The sequence below is a fragment of the Lemur catta genome, chromosome 3 (assembly GCF_020740605.2).
Source record: "Lemur catta isolate mLemCat1 chromosome 3, mLemCat1.pri, whole genome shotgun sequence".
Taxonomy (NCBI): Eukaryota; Metazoa; Chordata; class Mammalia; order Primates; family Lemuridae; genus Lemur; species Lemur catta.
Window position 1 is genome coordinate 53,542,666 of NC_059130.1, and position 21,022 is coordinate 53,563,687.

Genomic DNA, 21,022 nt, shown 5'->3' on the forward strand with positions numbered 1-21,022 from the left:
TAAGTTATATGTGTGCCAACTTCAAAACAATACAGTACCTGAAGTAGACACTACCCTGGCTGTATGATCCTGGTAGGTAGGGGTCAGATGAGCATCCAGAGGACTGGCTTTTGCTGCTCATCTAAATAATAAAAGCTTTCACTGCTGCAACATTTCGTTTTATTTGTATTAATATCTTATTTTTGTCACAGGCCCAATAGGCCTGGTTGGTCTAGGGTCACCCAGAAAAGAAGCAGCTTCCACTTTAATTATGCAAACTAGAGCTAGGTGACTGAGAACTTGCTTTTGGTTTGCAAGAGGTAGGGAGCTTTGCAAGCCCCAAGGGAGTGCAGAATTTCTTGAAGATGTTACAAGGTAGTTGGCTTTCTTCTGAAGTCATGCAATATTCTCCTTCGCTTTGGTTATGAATGCAGAGGTGCCCTTAGGAAGCAAAATGAAAACTAGCACCTTGGAGTGGGCTTTTCTCCATGGGCCCAGAGGTGAGGCCATCTCATTTAGAGGGAAGGGCTTGTGTTGCTGCTTTCATTTAAAGATATTTTGATCCAGTTCCACCTTCTAACTCCTTCATTGGTAATCAGTTTTCCAAAACACAGCATTTTTGATGAGGGAAGGACAGACAAAGGCTTAAAATTTAGAGAGCTGGATGGCCAAGAAGATTTTACAAAAGTTCATACTTTGCTAGTTTAATTTGGAAAAGGACAGCGGAATTCTCAAAGAAAATGAACTTTATTGGGGAACAACACACTTCATCAGGGCATTTCTTCATCAGGAATCACACAGGGCAGCCCTGCCTCATACCTTAGCCTCCAGGTTGTGCTGCACATGAGAGGAGGGGTTACGATTCGGACTAGGGCTTTGATGACATTGCACATGCTAGAGTGTGCCTCCCAACCTGGACAGCAACTGTCCCAGGAGCCAGTCTCAACCTCAGACTCAGGCTTCTTTAGGTACATTTCAGATGAAAGTCACCCCTGCTCCCTGCCCCATCCTCAGGCCCACAGAGGTGGGCTTTTAGACTTACTCTTTTCTACCAGGGCTTTTTTTTTTTTTTTTTTTTTCAGAGACAGTTTCACTCTGTTGTTGAGGCTAGAGTGCAGTGGTGTCAGCCTAGCTCACAGCAACCTCAAATTCCTGGCTCAAGCAATCCTCCTGCCTCAGCCTCCCAAGTAGCTGGGACTACATACAAGTGCCACCATGCCCAACTAATTTTTTGTATTTTTAGTAGAGACAGGGCCTCAGTCTTGCTCAGGGTGGTCTCGAACTCTTGAACTCAAGTGATCCTCCTGCCTCGGCCTCCCAGAGTGCTAGGATTACAGGCGTGAGCCACTGTGCCCTGGTCATAAAAACTATTTAGAATTCAAGTCTTCTTCCCTGAAGGAGCAACAAGGGTTTTCATAAGACATTTCTTCCCATTCTTTGAAACTTGGGAATTCACAGGAAAACCTGGGGTTTTGCTTTATTGAAGGCAACACTTCATTTCAATGATGAAGAATGTCACATAGAGACCAGGGAATGGTGTTCTGGAGAGGAGAGGTGTTCAGGTTTTGAGTCAGCAGGTCACATGACTGAACTACAGACTGGGTCAGACACCTAAGGCCTTGGGAACCAGCTGCTCAAATCTTGTCAAGGTTGAGAGCTTAGCAAATAGCAATATCAGGTTTAGAGGGATTGCACAATACCTTGGAGCGTTAGCTTAGGTGAGTTGGAGCTCAATGTATATCAAGGTTCTGGAGAACATATGGGAAAAGTTAGGGAGAGAATGCATATGAAAAGGGGGAGAATAAAGAAAATTAACTTCATAAGCTATTCATCTGTAGAGTTTGGTATAGTTACTTTTCCTTCTATCTGCTTGAAGATACATTATTGCTCAGGGTTCTCTTTTTAGCTGGCTATGAACCCCAGTTGGAACTATCTTCTTACACATTTGCTGCTTTTATGTTTTTTCCTAAAGAACACACCCTGGTATCTTTCCTGCATCTGGGCCTTTCCTCTTGAGTGGGCCCCTGCCTCAGCTGCACCTCTCCCTTTCTACCCCCATCTCATAAGCTTGATCCATCTTTCCAGGCCATCACAAGTCCCCTTCCATCTCTGACCATCGTAGCATACCCTATGCCTTTTAGGTGGTGTGAACATACAGTTCATTATCAGAAGACCTTTGGAAGTAAAAGGGGGTGTTTTCTTTTCTTTAGAGACAGAATCTTGCTCTGTCATCCAGGTTGGAGTATAGTCGTGTAATCATAGCTCAGTGTAACCTAAAATTCCTGGGATCAAGCAGTCCTGCTGGCTTAGTCTCCTGAGTACTGGGGACTACAGGCGTATGCCTGGCTCATTTTTTTATTTTTTGTGGAGACAGGGTCTTGTTATGTTGCCCAGGCTGGTCTTGAACTCCTGGCCTCAAGTGATCCTAATGTCTTGGCCTCCCAAAGTACTGGGATTACATGTGTAAGATACCGTGCCAGACCAGGGGGGGCTTTAAATTAAGAATGATGCTGGTTTACAGAACATTATACCCCGAGACCACTGAATATATGTTTTTCTCATCAGCTCATGGGACATTCTCTAAGATTAACCATATCCTAGGCCACAAAGCATGTCTCAAGAAATTTAAAGAAAACAGAAATTATACCATGCATCTTCTCAGACCAAAGTGGAATAAAATTAGAAATCAACTCCAACAGAAACTCTTATCTCTACACAAAGTCATGGAAAGTAAACAACCTTCTACTGAACAATTATTGTGTTAAGGAGGAAATTAAGATGGAAATCAAAGGATTCTTTGAACTAAAATGATAAAGGAGACACAGTTATAAAAATCTGTGGGACACAGCTAAAGCAGTCTGAGAGGAAAATTTATACCCATAAATGCCTACATCCAAAGAGACAGAAAGATCACAAATCAACAATCTAATGAATCATCTGAAAGCACTGGAAAAGGATGAGCAAACCAACTCCAAACCCAGCAGAAGAAAATAAATAAGAAAGACTAGAGCAGAACTAAATGAAATTGATAACAAAAAAACTATATGGAAGATTAATAAAACAAAAAGTTGGTTCTTTAGAAAAATAAAATTGGCATGCCTCTTGCTAGATTAACGAGAAGCAGAAAAGAAAGGACCATCAGGAATGAAAAAGGAGAAATTACAGCTGATACCACCGAAATATAAAATATCATCTATGAATACTATAAAAACCTGTACATAAACTTGAAAATGTGGAGGAAATGGACAAATTCTTAGAAACACACAGCTTCCCTAAGCTCAATCAGGAAGAAACAATTTCTGAACAGACCAATATCAAGTACCGAAATTGAAGCAGCAATAAGAAACCTTCCTAAAAAGAAAAGTCCAAGACCAGATGGTTTCACATCCAAATTTTACCAGACCTACAAAGAAGAACTGGTGCCTATCCTGCAGAAATTATTCCACAACATCGAGAAGGAAGGAATCCTCCCCAACAAGTTTTATGAAGTCAACACCACTCTGATACCAAACCCAGGAAAGGATGCAACAAAGAAGAAAACTACAGACCAATATCCCCTATGAATATAGATGCAAAAATTCTCAACAAAATGCTAGCAAACCAAATTCAGGTGATATAAAAAAAATAATCCACCATGAATCTAGGGCTTCATCCTAGAGATGCAGGGATGGTTCAACATATGCAAATCTATAAATGTAATTCACCACATAAATAGAAGGAAAAACAAAGACCATATAATCCTCTTGATAGATGCAGAAAAGGCATTTGACAAAATTCAGCACCCTTTTATGATACGAACGCTTAACAAAATAGGCATAGATGGCACTTACATAAAAATGATAAAAGCCATATATAACAAACCCATAGCCAATATCATACTGAATGGGGAAAAACTGAAAGCATTCCCACTTAGAACTGTAACCAGATAAGGTTGCCCTCTATCACCGCTTCTATTCAACATAGTGCTGGAAGTCCTAGCCAGAGCAATCAGACAAGAGAAGGAAATCAAAGGCATCCAAATGGCGGGAGAAGAGGTCAAACTATTGCTCTTTGCTGACGATATGATCGTATATCTAGAAAACCCCAAAGATTCTGCCATGAGACTACTGGAATTGATAAATTCAGCAGTCTCAGGTTACAAAATCAATGTACAGAAATCAGTAGCATTCCTACACACCAACAGTCAGACTGAGAATCAAATCAAAGACTCAATACCCTCCACAACAGCAACAAAGAAAATACCTAGGAATATATTTAACTAAGGAGGTAAAAGACCTGTACAGGGAGAACTATGAAACACTAAGGAAATAGCAGGGGATGTAAACAGATGGAAAACCATACCATGCTCACAGGTTGGCAGAATCAACATTGTTAAAATGTCTATACTACCCAAAGTGATCTACAGATTCAATGCAATCCCTATTAAAATACCAACATCATTTTTCGCAGATTTAGAAAAAATAATTCTATGCTTTGTATGGAACTAGAGAAGACCCCATATAGTAAAAGCAATCTTAAGTAAAAAGAACAAATTGGGAGGCATAATTTACCAGACTTCAAGCTATACTACAATATAGTAACTAAAACAGCATGGTACTGGCACAAGAATAGAGACTTAGACCCATGGACAGAACTGAGAACCCAAATATAAAACCATCCTTATATAGCCATCTAATTAATCTTTGACAAAGCAGACAAAAACATACACTGGGGAAAAGAATCCTTATTCAATAAATGGTGCTGGGAAAACTGGATAGGCACATGTATAAGACTGAAACAGGATCCGTACCTTTCACCTCACAAAGATCAACTCATGGCGGATAACAGACTTAAACCTAAGGCATGAAACTCTAAGAATTCTAGAAGAAAATGTTGGAAAAACTCTTGCAGACATTTGCCTAGGCAAAGAATTTATGAAGAAGACCCCAAAGGCAATCACAGTAACAACAAAAATAAATAAATGGTCCCTGATCAAATTAAAAAGCTTCTGCACAGCCAAGAAAACTATAACAAGAGCAAAGAGACAATCTACAGAATGAGAGAAAATATTCACATGCTACACATCTGATAAAGGGCTGATAACTAGAATCTATATAGAATTCAGGAAGATCAGCAAATAAAATTAAACAACCCTATCAAAAAAGTGGGCAAAGGACATGAACAGAAACCTTTCAAAAGAAGATAGACTACTGGCCAACAAACATGAAAAAATGCTCAACATCTCTAATCATCAGAGAAATGCAAATAAAAACCACAATGAGATATCACTTAACTCCAGTGAGAATGGCCTTTATCAAAAAGTCCCAAAACAATCAATGTTGGCATGGATGTGGAGAGATAGGAACACTCATACACTGCTGGTGGGACTGCAAACTAGTACAACCTCTGTGGAAAGTAATATGGAGATACCTCAGAGAGCTACAAGGAGAACTACCATTTGATCCAGCAATCCCATTGGGTACTGGGCATGTACCCAAAGGAAAAAAAAAGACATTCTATAAAAAAGACATCTGCACTCGAATGTTTATAGCAGCACAATTCACAAGTGCCCGTCAATACATGAGTGGATTAATAAAATGTGGTGTATGTATACCATGGAGTTCTACTCAGTCACAAAAAACAGTGGTGTTCTAGCACCTCTTGTATTATCCTAAATAGAGCTGGAGCCCATTCTACTAAGTGAAGTATCACAAGAATGGAAAAACAAGCACCACATGTACTCACCATCAAATTGCTATTAACTGATCAACATTTATGTGCACATATAGTAGTAATATTCATTGGGTGTTGGGCAGGTAGGAGGGGGGAGGTGGGGATGGGTATTTACACACCTAATGGGTGTGGTGAGCACTGTCTGGGGGATGGACATGCTTGAAACTCTGACTCGGGTGGGGAAAAGGCAATATATATAACTTAAAACATTTGTACCCCCATAGTATGCTGAAATTAAAAAAAATTGAAAAAGCAAAAAAAAAAAAAAAAAAAAAAACCCCAAAGAAACAAAAAAAATAGTGGGATAACAGGTATTGACTAGGACTTTCCCAGGCAAACCAGAATATGTATCCCTCTTGAGAGCATTTACCCTAGTTGTGACCCCCTCCTGTAGGCAGGCTGAAAACCTGAGGGCAGTGACTGTCTTCATTATCTTTGCATCCCCCTTGTCTAGCCAGTAGGTTTTTTTTTTTTAACTTTTTAATTTCAAATAATTTTAGATTTATAGAAAGTTGCAAAGATAGTAAAGAGTTCTTGTATACCCTTCACCCAATTTCTCTCATCATTTTTTCATTTCTATGGTACATTTGTCAGAACTAAGAAACAGCATAAGTTTATCACTATTAATGCCAGACTTTTTTATTTCATCAGTTTTTCTGTTAATATCCTTTTTCTGTTCTGATCCAGAGTAGGGTACCACACTGCATTTAATTTGCATGTTTCCCTGGTCTGTGACAATTTTTCAGTCTTTCCTTGTTTTTCATGACCTTGACAGTCTTGAGGAGTACTGGCTAAGTACCCTGTAGAAATGTCTCCCAAACTGGGTTTGTCTGTTTTCTCATGATTAGACTGAGGTTATAGGTTTTTGAGAAGAATACCACAGAGGTGAAGTGCCCTTCTCATCATACCTATTGGGGAGTACATGATGAACAGATGATGGTGATGTTACCTTCATTACATGGTGAAAGTAGTGTTTTTCCTTTTCCTACTCTGTTCTTTGGAAGCAAGTCACTAAATTTAACCCACACTCATAGTGTGGACTAAGCCCCACTTCCTTTATTTCTTTCTTTTCTAACAACCTTATATCTCTTAAAGAGCAAACAGCTTAAGAAAAACAGCTTAAGATTACTCAGTGGCTGTTTCTACCCATTCAGTGGCCTGAGCAGTGGGACCTGCAAAATAGGTACAGAGCATACCTGCAGACCAGTCTGCAACCTTGGGTTGAGTAGCAGTCAACTTAGGAGCTAGAGCAGTCCACTCACCCTGAAATTACCCTGGGTTATGGCCTTTTCAGTCTCTTTGAGATCTCCATGGAAGTAGAGATCAGGCATGAATTCCCATGGGTGCTCACTGGAGACTGCACAGAACTTCCTGGGCCAGAATCCACATCAGACCTACTGAATGAGCTCCCTTGTTACTGCATGGAAGACAATGTCCCCACAGCACAGAGAAGAATCTGTTACACAAAGAGGTGGTAGGCATGTTAACATAAGATTCCTCTGAGAGGCTGGTGATCAACCTTGGCATCAGTAACCTTCAGAAGATGCAGCTTCCAGAAGGCTGCCTGGATCTGGTTAGTGACAGATCCAGGAGTGAAGTGTCCAGCAATAGTAGTGGCTCGGACTTCATAGGAGTGGCAGCAAACTTCAGCACAGCCTGCTGGTCAGTATTCCTGGAGGATGTGACACTGACATCAGCTGGGTTGTCAACGGCAATGATGGTATGAGCCACTAGGAGAAGTTTCTCCCAGGTCCTCTGGAGATTTATGATGTATAATAGACACCATCACTTTTCCTTTTTGTAGATGTACTATTTCATTTGGAAGTCAAAGTTGGTGCCAACAGATTTCCTGCTGCAAGGAAATTGAGGACATCCTCCTTCATGTGCAGGACATGCAAGGGTTCTGGATGTCGTGAAAGTTTCCCTTTAAGTTATGATGGGAACCCAGAACAACGTCATGTGGACCTCTCTCTGGGTAGTGCAGAAGGGCTCTTCATATTAATATATTTGAATTCTTCTGTAAGGAAGATTTATCTCTTCTCACCCATGTTATTAAATCACTTATATCAGTATGAACTTGTATATTTTATACTTTGGGTTGTAATTCCACACTGTGTTACTTTGTTGCTGAAATTGTCCCAGCATTGGCCATTGGGAGCTCCTGTGTCTTTGACACACTCCTATCCTTTTGTTTTTGAGCACTTGCTTACTTTCTGGTACTATAAGATGTTCCAGGTTTATTTTGTATTTTCCCTGCCCCAGCCTTAGAACTAGCTTTCTTCCCAGGAAGCTTGGGTTCTTTTTATTGGAAAATGATATTTAGAAACCAAGATCCGGCACAGTACATGGAACTGAACTGAATTGTTTCAGTCCTCCCAAGCTAACATAAACTTGGCAAGAGTGTACGGAAGACTGATGCAGCATCCTCAAAAGCATCTCGCCCTGCAGTGATCTGGTGGCAGTGGTACATCTGGGCATTGGTCCATTTAGATTCCTAGTTCTTACAGTGAGCTGCTGGCTCCTTACCTGAGGCCCCTAGACCTGCAGGGTATGGTAGATGACTGAAGAGATACCTCTGGACACAGGGAAGAAGTGGGGATACAGCAGCTTCTCCCCCTCTTTACTCATGATGGTGTCACTAGTAGGTCAGAGAGAAGGGCCCTGTCAAACTGATTCTGAAGTTTTATTAAAGCATAATTTATACACATAAAATTCACCTGTTTTAAGTGCACAAAGCAATTATTTTTAAAGTTTATGAAGTTATGAAAAAAAAATCACAATTTAGTTTTAGAACATTTTCACCACCCCAGAGAGATCTCTTGTGCCTATATGCAGATAATCCATTTTCAGACCAGACCCATGCAACCAATAATTTAATATCTGCTTCAGAGATCTTCCTTTTCTGTACATTTCATATAAAGGGAATCATACCATATATGGGCTAATGCATCAGACTTCTTTCACTTAGAGTAACATTTTTGAGTTTCATCCATGTTGTACCATGTATCAGTACTCCATTGTATGGATATATCATGTTAAAAATTCCATTTATCAGTTGATAGTCATTTGGATTGTTTTCACTTTTTGACTAATATGAATAATATTGCCAGGAACATCTGCCTACAAGTCTTTGTGTGAACATGTTTTCATTTGTCTTTGGATGGAATCGGTGGATCATATGGTAAACTTATGGGTAACTTTCTAAGAAACTGCCAAACTGTTTTCCAAAGTGGCTGCACATTCCCACCTGCAATGTTATTATATTCGGGCTCCAGTTTCTTCACATCCTAACAAACACTTATCTTTGCCTGTCTTGGGGGTTTGAAGTGGTACCTAATTTTGGTTTTAACTTGGGCATTTTCCTTATGACTAGTGATGCTATACATCTTTTCATATGCTGTATCTTTTTTGTATATCTTCTTTACTGAAATGTCTATTGAAATCTTTTGCCCATTTTTAAATAGTTTGTCTTATTTTTGAGTTTTAAGAATCCTTTACATATTCTGGATGTAAGTCCTCTGTAAGATACTGTATGTGATTTGAAAATACTTTCTCCCGGTCTGTGGTTTGTCATTTATTAATGGTGCTTTTTGAAGTGGAAATGTTTTATATTTTGATGAAGTCCAACTTATTAATATTTTCTTTTATGGGCTGTGCTTTTGGTGTCTTATTTAAGAACTCTTTTCCTAAATCAAAGTCATCTAGCTTTTCTCCAGTTTTTTTTCTGAAAGTTTTATAGTTTTAGCTCTAACATTTAGGTCTCTGATCCATTTTGAGTTTACTTTTGCATATGGTGGGAAATAAGGGACTAAATTAATCATTTTTGCATCTGATATCCAAATGCCCTAGCACTGTTTATTGAAAAAAACCATCTTTTCTCCAATGAATTGTCTTGGCACCTTTGTCAAAAGAGTGTATTCCTGGATCCTCATTTCTGTTCCATTGATCTATGCCTATCTTTGTATCAATACCACGCCATCTTGATTACTGTAGCTTTGTAGTAAGATTTGAATCAGGAAATGTTCTTCATTTTCAGAATTGTTTTGGCTATTTTGGATCTTTGCATTTTTACTTAAGTTTTAGGATCAGCTTGCCAATTTTTCAAAAAAGCTTGCTTTTGATTTTGACAGGGATTGCATTGTAGATCGATTTGGGGAGAACTGCTATCTTAAGAATACTGGATCTTTCAATTCATGAACATGAAATGTCTCTACATTTATTTACATCTTCTTTAATCTCTCTGAATGTTTTATAGTTTTCATTATACTTGTATTTCTTTTGTTAAATTTATTCCTAAGTATTTAATTCTTTTTGGTGCTATGAGTGAAATTATTTTAATTTCATTTTTGAATTTTTCATTGCTAGTATGCAAGAACATAATTGATTTTTGTATATTGATTATTGTAGCCTGTGACCTTGTTGATCTTGATTAGTTCTAGTACACTATGATTTTCTTTGTTGTGGTGAGACCCTCCTTCAGTCATAAGAGGTAAAAAAAACTGAAGTCCAGAAAATTTAGGTGACTTGGCCACAGAGCTAATTATTTGCATAGCCAAGAAGAGAAATCATATCTTTACCTCCTTGCCTGCTGAGCTCCCTATTCCACCAGGCTGCTTTCTGTCCCCTTTCCATGCTTGGGCTTTAGCAGCTGTCATTTCTTCCAGTATCCAAGAGTACAGATCTGACATTATCTCTTTTCTTAGCCTTCCAGTCTGAGGACCCCCTTCAAGTGCTCTAGAGGCCTTGCTAATTTGCCTGCTTGATATACATTTTGAAAAGCAATCTAAATTCTAGAAAATTGTCTCTCCTGAAAACAAATGACAGATTCTATTTTTAAAAATTTCCTTGAGTCCAGAAGGTTCTGGGTGTCTCCTGTTTTGGATTTGTGAGGTTAACCACGTTGCACAGGACCATTTTACAGCATAGTCAGCTTCTTTAAAAGAATAATGACTAGACTTCCAAAGAGCTTCATCTTAGATTGCATTTATTGACCTAATTGCTTGCTGTCCTTTAGAATCTAGAGTTTAGATTGGGAGGCCAAAGTGGTAATTTTCTCAACTTTTTGGTCAACTGATATGATGGTTGGACTCATCCAGAAAAATCAGAGATTATATTTTCTTGAATAGTCATCAAAGTTTCAACCTAATACTTCAACTTTCATTTTCAAATAAAAATACCATGTCTGGTAGCTAGGGATGCAAGGACTTGGTTATCCTTGTTGGAGTAATGGTTCTCCTCTATCTGGGCAAGTCATCCTCTGTAGTTAGGGACTGAGAGACTGGGAGATGGGGTGTTGAAACCTAAGGAGGTAATGGTCTTTCTTGGAATAAAGCTAGTTTTCAGTCACCAGCAGACCATCATGGTGGCTGGAATTCTAGAAATGGTGAACAGAAGTTCATTTTCTAGTCTTGTCTTCATGGAATGCATCTGTGAAACAAAAAAGATAGTTTGAATAAAATATCTAAAATGTTTTACCAGCTGTTGTAGACACTGTGTTGTCTTTCCAATATACATTTCATTTCTTCCTCATTTGGCAGTAGTGGTTTGGGTGGAATAGACGCAGCTTCATTATCCAACTTGAGGGATATGCCTTGACTGAACTTGGTAAGTTGAAAAATCCTTTCTGTCTCCCTCATTCCTTTCCAGAATGACTGGGTTAGCTCATAGCATTCTGTGGCCAAGTAAATTGGTTCAGGGGTGTCCTCAATCAGTGTGAAGTTCAAAACTCTCACCAGAGGACAGTGTGGTATGCTATATATAAAACTAGGGGGCCAGGCACAGGGGCTCACATCTGTAATCCTAGCACTTTGGGAAGCTGAGGCAGTAGGATCACTTGAGGCTAGGAGTTCAAGACAGCCTGAGCAACATAGCAAGACCTCATCTCTACAAAAACTAAAAAATATTAGCTTGGCACAGTGGCACACGCCTGTAGTCCCAGCTACTCAGGAGGCTGGGGTGGGAGGATTGCTCAAGTCCAGGAATTTGAGGTTGCAGTGAGGTATGATGACGCCACTGTACTCTAGCCTGTGTGTCTCAAACAAACAAACAAACAAAAAACCCCAACCTGCTTTCCCCCCAGAACTATTGAACAATTCTGTATCTGGTAGACAGTTTCTAAGATGGCCCCCAATGGTTACTTACTGCCTCTTGGTATTCATGCCCTTATATAGCTTTCTCACCCTGAATGTGGGCTGGACCTAGTAACTAGTTTCTAACTAACAGAATATAGCAAAATGATGGGACATCACTTCTGAGATTAGTTACAAAGAGAGTGTGGCTTTCATCCTGGGTATCCTCTCTCTCTTGCCACATGAGGGAAGCCACATGCCATGTTGTAAGGTGCACTATAGAGATGCCCATGTGGCACAGAATTAGAGGGGGTCTCTAGATAAAAGTCAGTGAGAAGAAACCGAGGCCCTGAGTTCAACAGCCTCAGAGGAACTAAATCCTGCCAATAACCACATGAGTGAGCTTGAAAGGAGATCTTCTTCCACTTGGGCCTTCAGGTGACATCATAGTCCTGGCACATAGCTTAACTGCAATCTCACGCGAGACCCTGAGCCAGAGGCCCCCAGTTCAGCTGTGTCTAGATTCCTGACTCACAGAAACTGAGATAAAAAAAGTGTTTGTTCTTTTAAGCCACTGTTTTGGAATAATTTGTTAGTAGCAAAAGATAACTAATATACCACCATAACGAAAGTTAGTTGGAGCTGGATTTTTTCCTGTTACTTGAAACTGAAAGCATAGTAACATATACTAACTAGTAATCTTGAAATGGTTACTAGACATTAAAATCTTTAGACTCAAATGAATTTACCACGGTTTACCAAAATCATGCAAACAGAAAAAAGTCTACCTACTCACAACCATCTTTATTTCTCATATGGAAAATTATGTAGTAAGGCTGCATTTATTCATAATCCCTTATAATACTGACCAAGGTTTACCTTTGATTACTTAAGCAAATGAACAATTTAAATAAACAATGATCATAGGGCAACTGTTAAATCCACTTAAAACATCTATTGTTGAAAATTCTTTTTTTTTTTTTTTTTTTTGAGACAGAGTCTCGCTGTGTTGCCCGGGCTAGAGTGAGTGCAGTGGCGTCAGCCTAGCTCACAGCAACCTCAAACTCCTGGGCTTAAGCGATCCTACTGCCTCAGCCTCCCCAGTAGCTGGGACTACAGGCATGCGCCACCATGCCCGGCTAATTTTTTCTATATATATATTTTAGTTGGCCATATAATTTCTTTCTATTTTTAGTAGAGACGGGGTCTCGCTCTTGCTGAGGCTGGTCTTGAACTCCTGACCTTGAGCAATCCACCCGCCTCGGCCTCGGCCTCCCAGAGTACTAGGATTACAGGCATGAGCCACTGCACCCGGCCTATTGTTGAAAATTCTTAAAACCACTTTAACACCATCTGTTTACATACAAGTTTAAAATATGCTAATTAAAATAATTTTGCAATTTTAATTTACTTATTTTAATTTTAATTTTTTTAGAGACAGAGTCTATGTTGCCTAGGTTAGACTTGAACTCCTGCCTCGGCCTCCTGAGTAGTTGGGACTACAGGCATGCACCACTGTGCCTGGCTTAAAAATGATTTTTAATTGGTATCTATTTGTTAAAGCAGGTCTAGAGGAACTTCTGGCTAGGCACTGTGTGCTCTTGGTTTGTCTGAAAAAGAAACCTTTTAACTATAAGGTGTCATGAGCTAAGGAGTATGATTAATTCAACTCTCTAGACCTAACATTAAATAAAGCAAAAATCTCCAACCTCACCACATTCGCTAAGTGCCTTTGAATGCTATGCTTATTCAGGCCACCCTGAGCTCACTCCCTAAGTAAAAGCCTTTGCTTTACAGGGTCCTTAGGGTAGCAGGATCACTTGAAAAGATCAATGGGGATAAACTGGGAGGCAGTTATAGTGCTAATTCCTTACATTCTATTTTCTAGCAAGTTTAATAAAGGGATGTTCTTTCTTATCTGCCAAAATAACTGTCAATTATCTTTCCTGTATATTTAAAGATTTGCTTAAAGATTGTTTTATAAAAATTCAAATAATGAAAATAAATATTACATGATAGATACCAAGTGTGCTTCTGTGAAGGCGGTGGGATTGGAGGCAGAGGTGAAGGGGAATTTTCCTTTTTTATTATATATGCAATTCTGTATTGCTGTTTATTTTACACACATTTATATTGCTTTTATCATTTAAAAAGTAAAGTTAAGGGGGAAAAAAAAAAGAAAATGCACCCTGAGAGGATCTCATTTGTGGTTTAGGATGAATTTCCTCAATTATAACATTAAATCAATACCTATCTGAGCACTTGGGACTGTGTGAAATGAGACGTAAGGTAGGAAGAGATGGAGAGTTACCATTAAGGTAGGACAAGGAAGGGAATACTCTGATGGGCAGTTCTGAAAGAGGCAAGGACTTGGGATAAGAGGAGAGGGCTATGTATCTGGGAGCAGGGTTAGGATTCAACAAAGCCAGACTTGTATTAATAAATTCACCTGCTTATCTGCCCATAAGATGACTAAGGTATTGGCTGGGTAGGGGGTTATTTCATTGAAGGGGCAGTAGGATAAGGATGTTCACAATGGATCACTGTAGGAGCTGGGATGAAGTAAATTACTACTTCCTGGGAAGAAACTTATCACACGGGATATGTAGGATGGCCAGGCTTGAGTTTGACACTGATAATGAGGAGTGTCCTGGAGTACAAGAAACAGAACTGTTATAGCCTACAAAGGAGGAATAGCAACAAGGATGGGGCACAAAGTAAGAAGAGTAGGCAGCAAGTGACTGAAGCAGCTGAGAACTAAGGGATAGATATCATGTCTTCCCTTAGCAAGCTGAGGGCACCTTGAGGTCTGTACTTGGTTTTTAAAATTTCCAATGTGAAAAAAAGAATCCACATAGGCAACAAATGATGAAAAAAACACAGTAAAACAATCCAACTTACCACTCTGGTTAACAGCTGGTTCTAAATATAATAGTTAAACTTTCAAGGTCTTCATTCGTTAAATGTAATTCTTCAAGCAGGGTGGCTATAAACTGTGTAAACATCATGTTTTCCTGAGAATGCTTCTGAATGCCAAGAGTCGGGGTCAGTCTGAAACAACCAAAAATACTAAATGCATATCCATGAAATGATAAGGGCTGAGGGACTCCCATCTTCACAATGGCATAGGGAATTTTATGTGGATAATAAGGTCTCTGACTTAACAAAACTCCCAGAGAGAGGTTTTACTAACAAAGGCAGAAGAGAAGTCTCAGAAAAAGATTGAAAGATCAAATATTGTTAAGTATGGAAAGAAGCCTAAAAACCTGAATCTATAACATGTTCTTCATTGTGCTAGCAAAAAATACTAAAATTCTGCTCAGATAATGAATTCTTTTCAGTGGGGGGAGGGAGGTTGTGGAGAGGAGCTTAGAGTTGAGAATTACTTTAAAAACATAATCTATATTGGATATTTGGATTATACCACCTCAAAAAGGCAATAAATAATAAATAAGATTACCTTTTGAATGAAACCTTAACATTTTTATTTTTTACAACACAAAATAAATAAATAAATAACGTCTCATAAGACACTTAATACCAACTTCATAAGGAACAATATGCTTTTTTCTCTAACCATTTCTGGTAAAAATGCCTGAAGATTGATTGCATATAATGGAATATTAAAAAATAATTTTCACTGAAGTGTGATAAGCATGATTTTTAAAAAGTGAACAATATCTAGTCTAATTACAAAGATTAAAGACCCTTATGTTTCATAAATATTTCTCTCTCTAGAGATTATCTTCCCAGAGTCCTTGCAAATTATATTCCTGGAAAGCTTTTTGGGAGAAAATTCTTTTTTCTCCAAAAAGTTTTATATTTCCTACAAAGCTCTTTCAGATGCTTATTTAATCTTAGTTATTGCCACTGGGCATATCAGATATAAATCAATAAAGTTTAAGAAATAAGAGCAGATCAGCTCTATAGCATTCAGTGTGGAACTTCAGTAGAGGACAGAGTACCAAGTTCTCAGACTTCATGAGCTTTGTCTGCAGGTATTCCCCCAAAGGTAGTTTATACTGGGGAACAGGTCTCACCAAGTTTTCCAATGCCAAGCCCAAACTGGGTACCTAGGTAAACCTAGACAGTTGTGGCCACATTTTCCTGAGGAATCTTCCTGCAGAGAAAGTGGAACCCAGAAGTTAACTCTGGCTTTTCTCATACTTACGTGATGTTAGCATTTAAAACACAACTTGCTACTTTCCCACAGTAAGGCCAGAAATACCAGGGATGGGATAACATTGGCTAAAATAAAACCAAGAAGTCCAAAGCAAGCAGATCAAATATGTCATCTCCATAGAAACCTAGCTTTTGTGTGTATTTAAAATGTTGTATGTATATATATGACACATCCAAATCAATTTCTCTGATTTTCAAGGAGACAAGTATTTGGCTCATTTATGAAAAGAGGTTTTCACAATTACTTCTCAAAGTGCCATTAATACTTAACCCCAATTTCCAAATTTAACCCTAAAATTAGAAATAAATGGTGACTCCCAGATTTCTCAGCCTGTGTGCCCACATGAAAGCAGAGAATGTGAAGAATTATTATAAAGAAACAGCTTATAAGAGAATTCCTCTGTCAACTGCCCTAGTCACAAAATATTTTAGGAATAGTAATAGTTCTCTGGCAAATTTATAGGGTTAAAATGATTCTATAAATAACTTCATTATGTGTTCAAATTTACCTAAAATTTTTGTTTATAAAGGAAAAACTATGGTTAATAAGAAACTGTAGCTAGGAGAAAATAAAAAGGAAAGCAACTGTGTAATCCCACTCTGTGCTCCTGAGTCCATGGCAAGTACTGCTCATCACGCATTCTTTTCTTTCTTTCTTCTTCTTCTTTTTTTTTTTTTTGAGACAGAGTCTCACTTTGTTGCCCTGGCTAGAGTGCCGTGGTGTCAGCCTAGCTCACAGCAACCTCCAACTCCTGGGCTCAAGCAATCCTTCTGCCTCAGCCTCCTGGGTAGCTGGGACTATAGGCATGTGCCACCATGCGTGGCTAATTTTTTATATATATATTTTTAGTTGTCCAGATAATTTCTTTCTATTTTTAGTAGAGACAGGGGTCTCGCTCTTGCTCAGGCTGGTTTCAAACTCCTGACCTTGAGCGATCCACCCGCCTTGGCCTCCCAGAGTGCTAGGATTACAGGTGTGAGCCACCACGCCGGCCAAGCATTCTTTTCTTAATGAGTTTGGACCTGCTTTGAGAATTCTCAAAACAGGACTGTGAATACCACTTCAACTGTTTAGAGCTGGCTCCTGAGATGAAACCTATTCATGCCCCAGGCTAACCCCAAGCCCTAGGGAAACTGTATATGACACAATTCTAATACTAGTTCTGCCAGGAATGCTTGCGTGATTTTGGGCAAATTGAACTTCAAAACCTTAGGGTCTATCTATAAAATGGGGCCAATAATAACCTAAGTGCCATAAAAGATTATTACAAAATTCAAATGGGATAGCTCTTTTTATCAGTAACATCAACTAAAATCAATGAACACTGACCATGTGCTACCAATAAGCATGAATTATCTCCTGTAATTATACAGTGATCCATCCTAAGGGATATAGGTATCATCCCCATTTTATGGACAAGGAAATAAAGGCACAACAAATAGAAGTATTTTCCGCAGGGTCACAAAGATAGTAAATATCAGGTCAGGGCTTTGAACCTAAACAATTTATCTCAAAAAGCCCGATCTCTTAGCCAATATGCTAGTTTTCATTCTTTGCAAGCTGTAGAGCACTCTATAGATTTAATCACTACTAGCCTAACTGATGTGTACTGAGCTCTCAATGAACATGCAGAAGGAACAGAATGATTTAAATTTGCTTTAGAGAACTAGAGGACCCTATATAAAAATGGCAAGAAGTTGGCAGGCAGAAGTACTGATAGAAAAATCACGCAAACTCTAGTATCTGGTGGAGACAAGAATATCAACTTGGGGCCCAGAGATTTCTGCAGCAAGTCATTAAGCAGATAGATAGCAATGCTCAGGCATCTGGAGCCAGGATTTCCTGACTATTCTTAATATTTGACACTTAACATAAGTGTTGTTACATAATTATACTCTTGGAAAGTTAGCCGACGAGATTTCCTTTAACCTTATTTATTCCCTATGATTTCCCCTCTTAATCTTTAACTGAAAAGACTTTTTTTCTCAAACCCCAGTCCCTATCAGAACATAAATGATTATAGAACTATATAATACAGTTGTCCCTCAGTATCCATTGGGGATTGGTTCCAGGATCTCACTTGGATACCAAAATCTGCACATGCTCAAGTCTCTCATATCAAATGGCATAGTATTTGCATATAACCTATGCACATCCTCCAATATACTTTAAATAATTTCTGCATTACTTATAATACCTAATAAATGTAAGTGCTATGTAAATAGTTGTTATACTGTATTGTTTAGGGAATAATGACAAGAAAAAAGTCTACACATGTTCAGTAAAGGCGCAATTTTTTTCCCTAAATATTTTCAATCCATGGTTAGTTGAATCCATGGATGCAGAACCCCTGGATACAAAGGGCTGACTGTATTAACTATCTAAGAGTTGTAAGTTGATTTCAATTCTTTTTGGAAGAAGATGAGGTATAAATGAATAAATACTGTAATGGTTCCTCTGCATCTCTAAGCATTAATAATCCAGTGAATTACTTTTGGAGAGTCACATAAAAATTGTGTTTTGTTTTTAAAATTATCCTCTCTAGAAACCAGGCCCATGAATACAAAAAATGAAGAATGGTTCTGACAAGTTATAAAGTCATAATAAATATTATTTCAAGAAAGATGCCAAATCCTGAAAATCTGTCTTATAGTATAATTTTATGAATGATTCAAGAGAATTATGATTTGCTTTTATTTCCAAAATAAAGTTGAATAAGGACTATATATAATCTTTATGTTTTCCACTTTCCTTGTCCCATATACTTTAATATGTTTTATTATCTTAATGGCAATTGACGACCTGCCCACTCTTCCAGCCTGGCTGCTTACCGGGCATTTTCTGAATTTCCATGTTATCTTTGTAGCAAGAGGCTCTGTGCTTGCATAAATGAATCAGAGGAAAGATCATAACACCTTATCAGACCATTATGGTTTTGGTCAATTATAAGAGCTGGTTGTAGCTATTGCCAAAGATGCTTCTAACAAACTGTTGGGATTCTTTTTAGGGCACATGCTGCCCTGATGACAGGTGTCATCAGGCTGACTGGAGTTTGAGAACCTGATGTGGAGGTCCAAGCATTGAGCTTGGAGATAGGTTTCTATCCAGAGTGTGCTTTTGTTAGCAATGACCATGGAAGAAGGCTTTGTAAACCACAAAGCACTGAGCAACACAGTCCCTACATGTGCTTAGAACCAGGCCCAACAACTAATGAACAAAGAGGTATTACTGGAACTGTTCTTTTTAGGGTCAATAATGGTCTAATTGCCACATCTGAGAGCCTCTTCTGTGTTCTCTTCCTAGTTGACTCTGTAGTATGTTATGTCTCTAATCACATCCTCCCTTCCTTGAATTCTTCTCCTTTTGGCTTCTGTGGCATTCTTAAGTCATGGTTCTCCTTCCACCCGTGATTCTTTACAATCTCTCTTGTTGGCTTCTCAATGTCCTAGAACAGGTCCACGGACAAACTATGGCCCAAGGGCCAAATCGGGCTTGCCACTTACTTTTGTAAATAAACTTTTATTGGAATATAGCCATACCCATTTATTTACGTATCCTATTGGTTGCTTTCATGCTACAACAGCAGAATTGAGTAGTCATGACTGTAGGGCTGGCAAAAACAAAAACATTTATGATCTGGCCCTTTACAAATAGCTTGCCAACCCTGATAAATGATGTAATTATACATCAGTTTTAATTTAAAATGAATAATTCAGTCACTGATACAATTCCTTATATACTATCACTCTGATGATTAGAGAAATTACAACAGGAGATAAGAGATCCCAAGAAACCATTTGGCTCTAGGATATTCAGAGTCTGGTCTATGAAAGATCTCCTGCAGAGTGGAGCACTTTAGGATAAAGGATGCTTAGAAACCAAAAATATCTCATAGAATCATCTACTCGGAGAGAGTACTTTCCCTGACTCACTCCACTCAAACTATACTGGCCAACCTTGCCTCATCTGTACTGAGGCTAAGTTTGTCCCCAACTCAGGGACTTGTTTGGGGATATTCTTCCTCCAGATCTCTGCGTGGTAGGCCCCTTCATGTGATTCAGTTTATTCAGTTACCTCTCCCATCTGAATCCAGTCTCACTTTCACAATCTATACCTCCTTACTTCACTTTATATTTCTCCATCATCCTTACTAATTGTCTAATTGTATTATCATCTAATTCTATTATTTGTTTGCTTGTCTATCTCCTATCCAAAAGAACGTGAATGTCACAAGAACTAGTTTAAGAGGCCACTTTAGGTAAATGAAAGCAGCAGAAAAATGAGGACTCCGCTGTTTTTGGAATCTATACTCTCTTTCTGTTAAGAATTAAATGATCTAAGAAAAGAGACCCAAGACACTTTCTTTTTATTTTTTGAGATAGTCTCACTCTGTTGCCCAGGCTAGAGTGCTGTGGCATCAGCCTAGCTCACAGCAACCTCAAATCTTGGCTTGGGCTCAAGCAATCCTCCCGCCTCACCCTCCTGAGTAGCTAGAACTGCAGATGTGCACCACCATGCCCAGCTAATTTTTTCTATTTTGAGTAGAGATGGGGGTCTCTTGCTCAGGCTGGTCTCAAATTCCTGACCTGAAGGGATCCTCCCGCCTTGGCCTACCAGAGTGCTAGGATTACAGGGATGAGCCACTGCGCCCATCCAAGAGCCTTTCTTAATGTAGTGATTTGGTCTCTTTTCACAAGACTACTAATAAACTACCTCCATGAACTCAAAAGCCAGAGATTCTTTACCTCTATGTGTAGCATGCTGCAATGCTTAACAAATCTTAAATTCTGGACATAATTCCTTATGTATAATCTAAATGTCTCTTGCATAATTTTATTTTCTCCTTCATGGAACTTTTTTTTTTGTGGGGGACAAGCTCCTAAAGTTATTCCTTCATATTCTTGAAAATGGTTCACAGTTAATTCCAAGTCCTTTTAACCTTTCCTTATAGATGCCATCTGACTACTCTGTATTTGGATTGGCATTCTTTCCTATATCCCCTTCTAGCTTTACATTTTCCTAAGATATAGTGCCCCAAAATATTGTCCAAATTCATTACTTGAAAATAAAAAACACACAT

General features: G+C 38.7%; 1 protein-coding gene and 1 long non-coding RNA gene across 3 annotated transcripts in view; both read right to left on the minus strand.

The window, feature by feature from the left end:
* The window catches only part of LOC123635401, a 28,483-nt gene extending 19,777 nt beyond the window's left edge, over positions 1–8,706 (minus strand). For both annotated transcript variants that reach the window (XR_006734120.1, XR_006734119.1), the window contains exon 1: positions 6,954–8,706. This is a non-coding gene — a long non-coding RNA (uncharacterized LOC123635401). The remainder of the gene's footprint in view (positions 1–6,953) is intronic.
* A 1,952-nt stretch (positions 8,707–10,658) lies between these two features.
* Positions 10,659–21,022, minus strand: part of RPAP2 (RNA polymerase II associated protein 2) — an 80,956-nt gene continuing 70,592 nt past the window's right edge. Inside the window, exons 12-13 of the mRNA XM_045547535.1 lie at positions 14,661–14,810; positions 10,659–11,118 (exon numbers count right to left, since the gene is read on the minus strand). Coding sequence (XP_045403491.1) covers positions 14,669–14,810 — 142 coding nt within the window. The 3' untranslated portion in view covers positions 10,659–11,118; positions 14,661–14,668. The remainder of the gene's footprint in view (positions 11,119–14,660; positions 14,811–21,022) is intronic.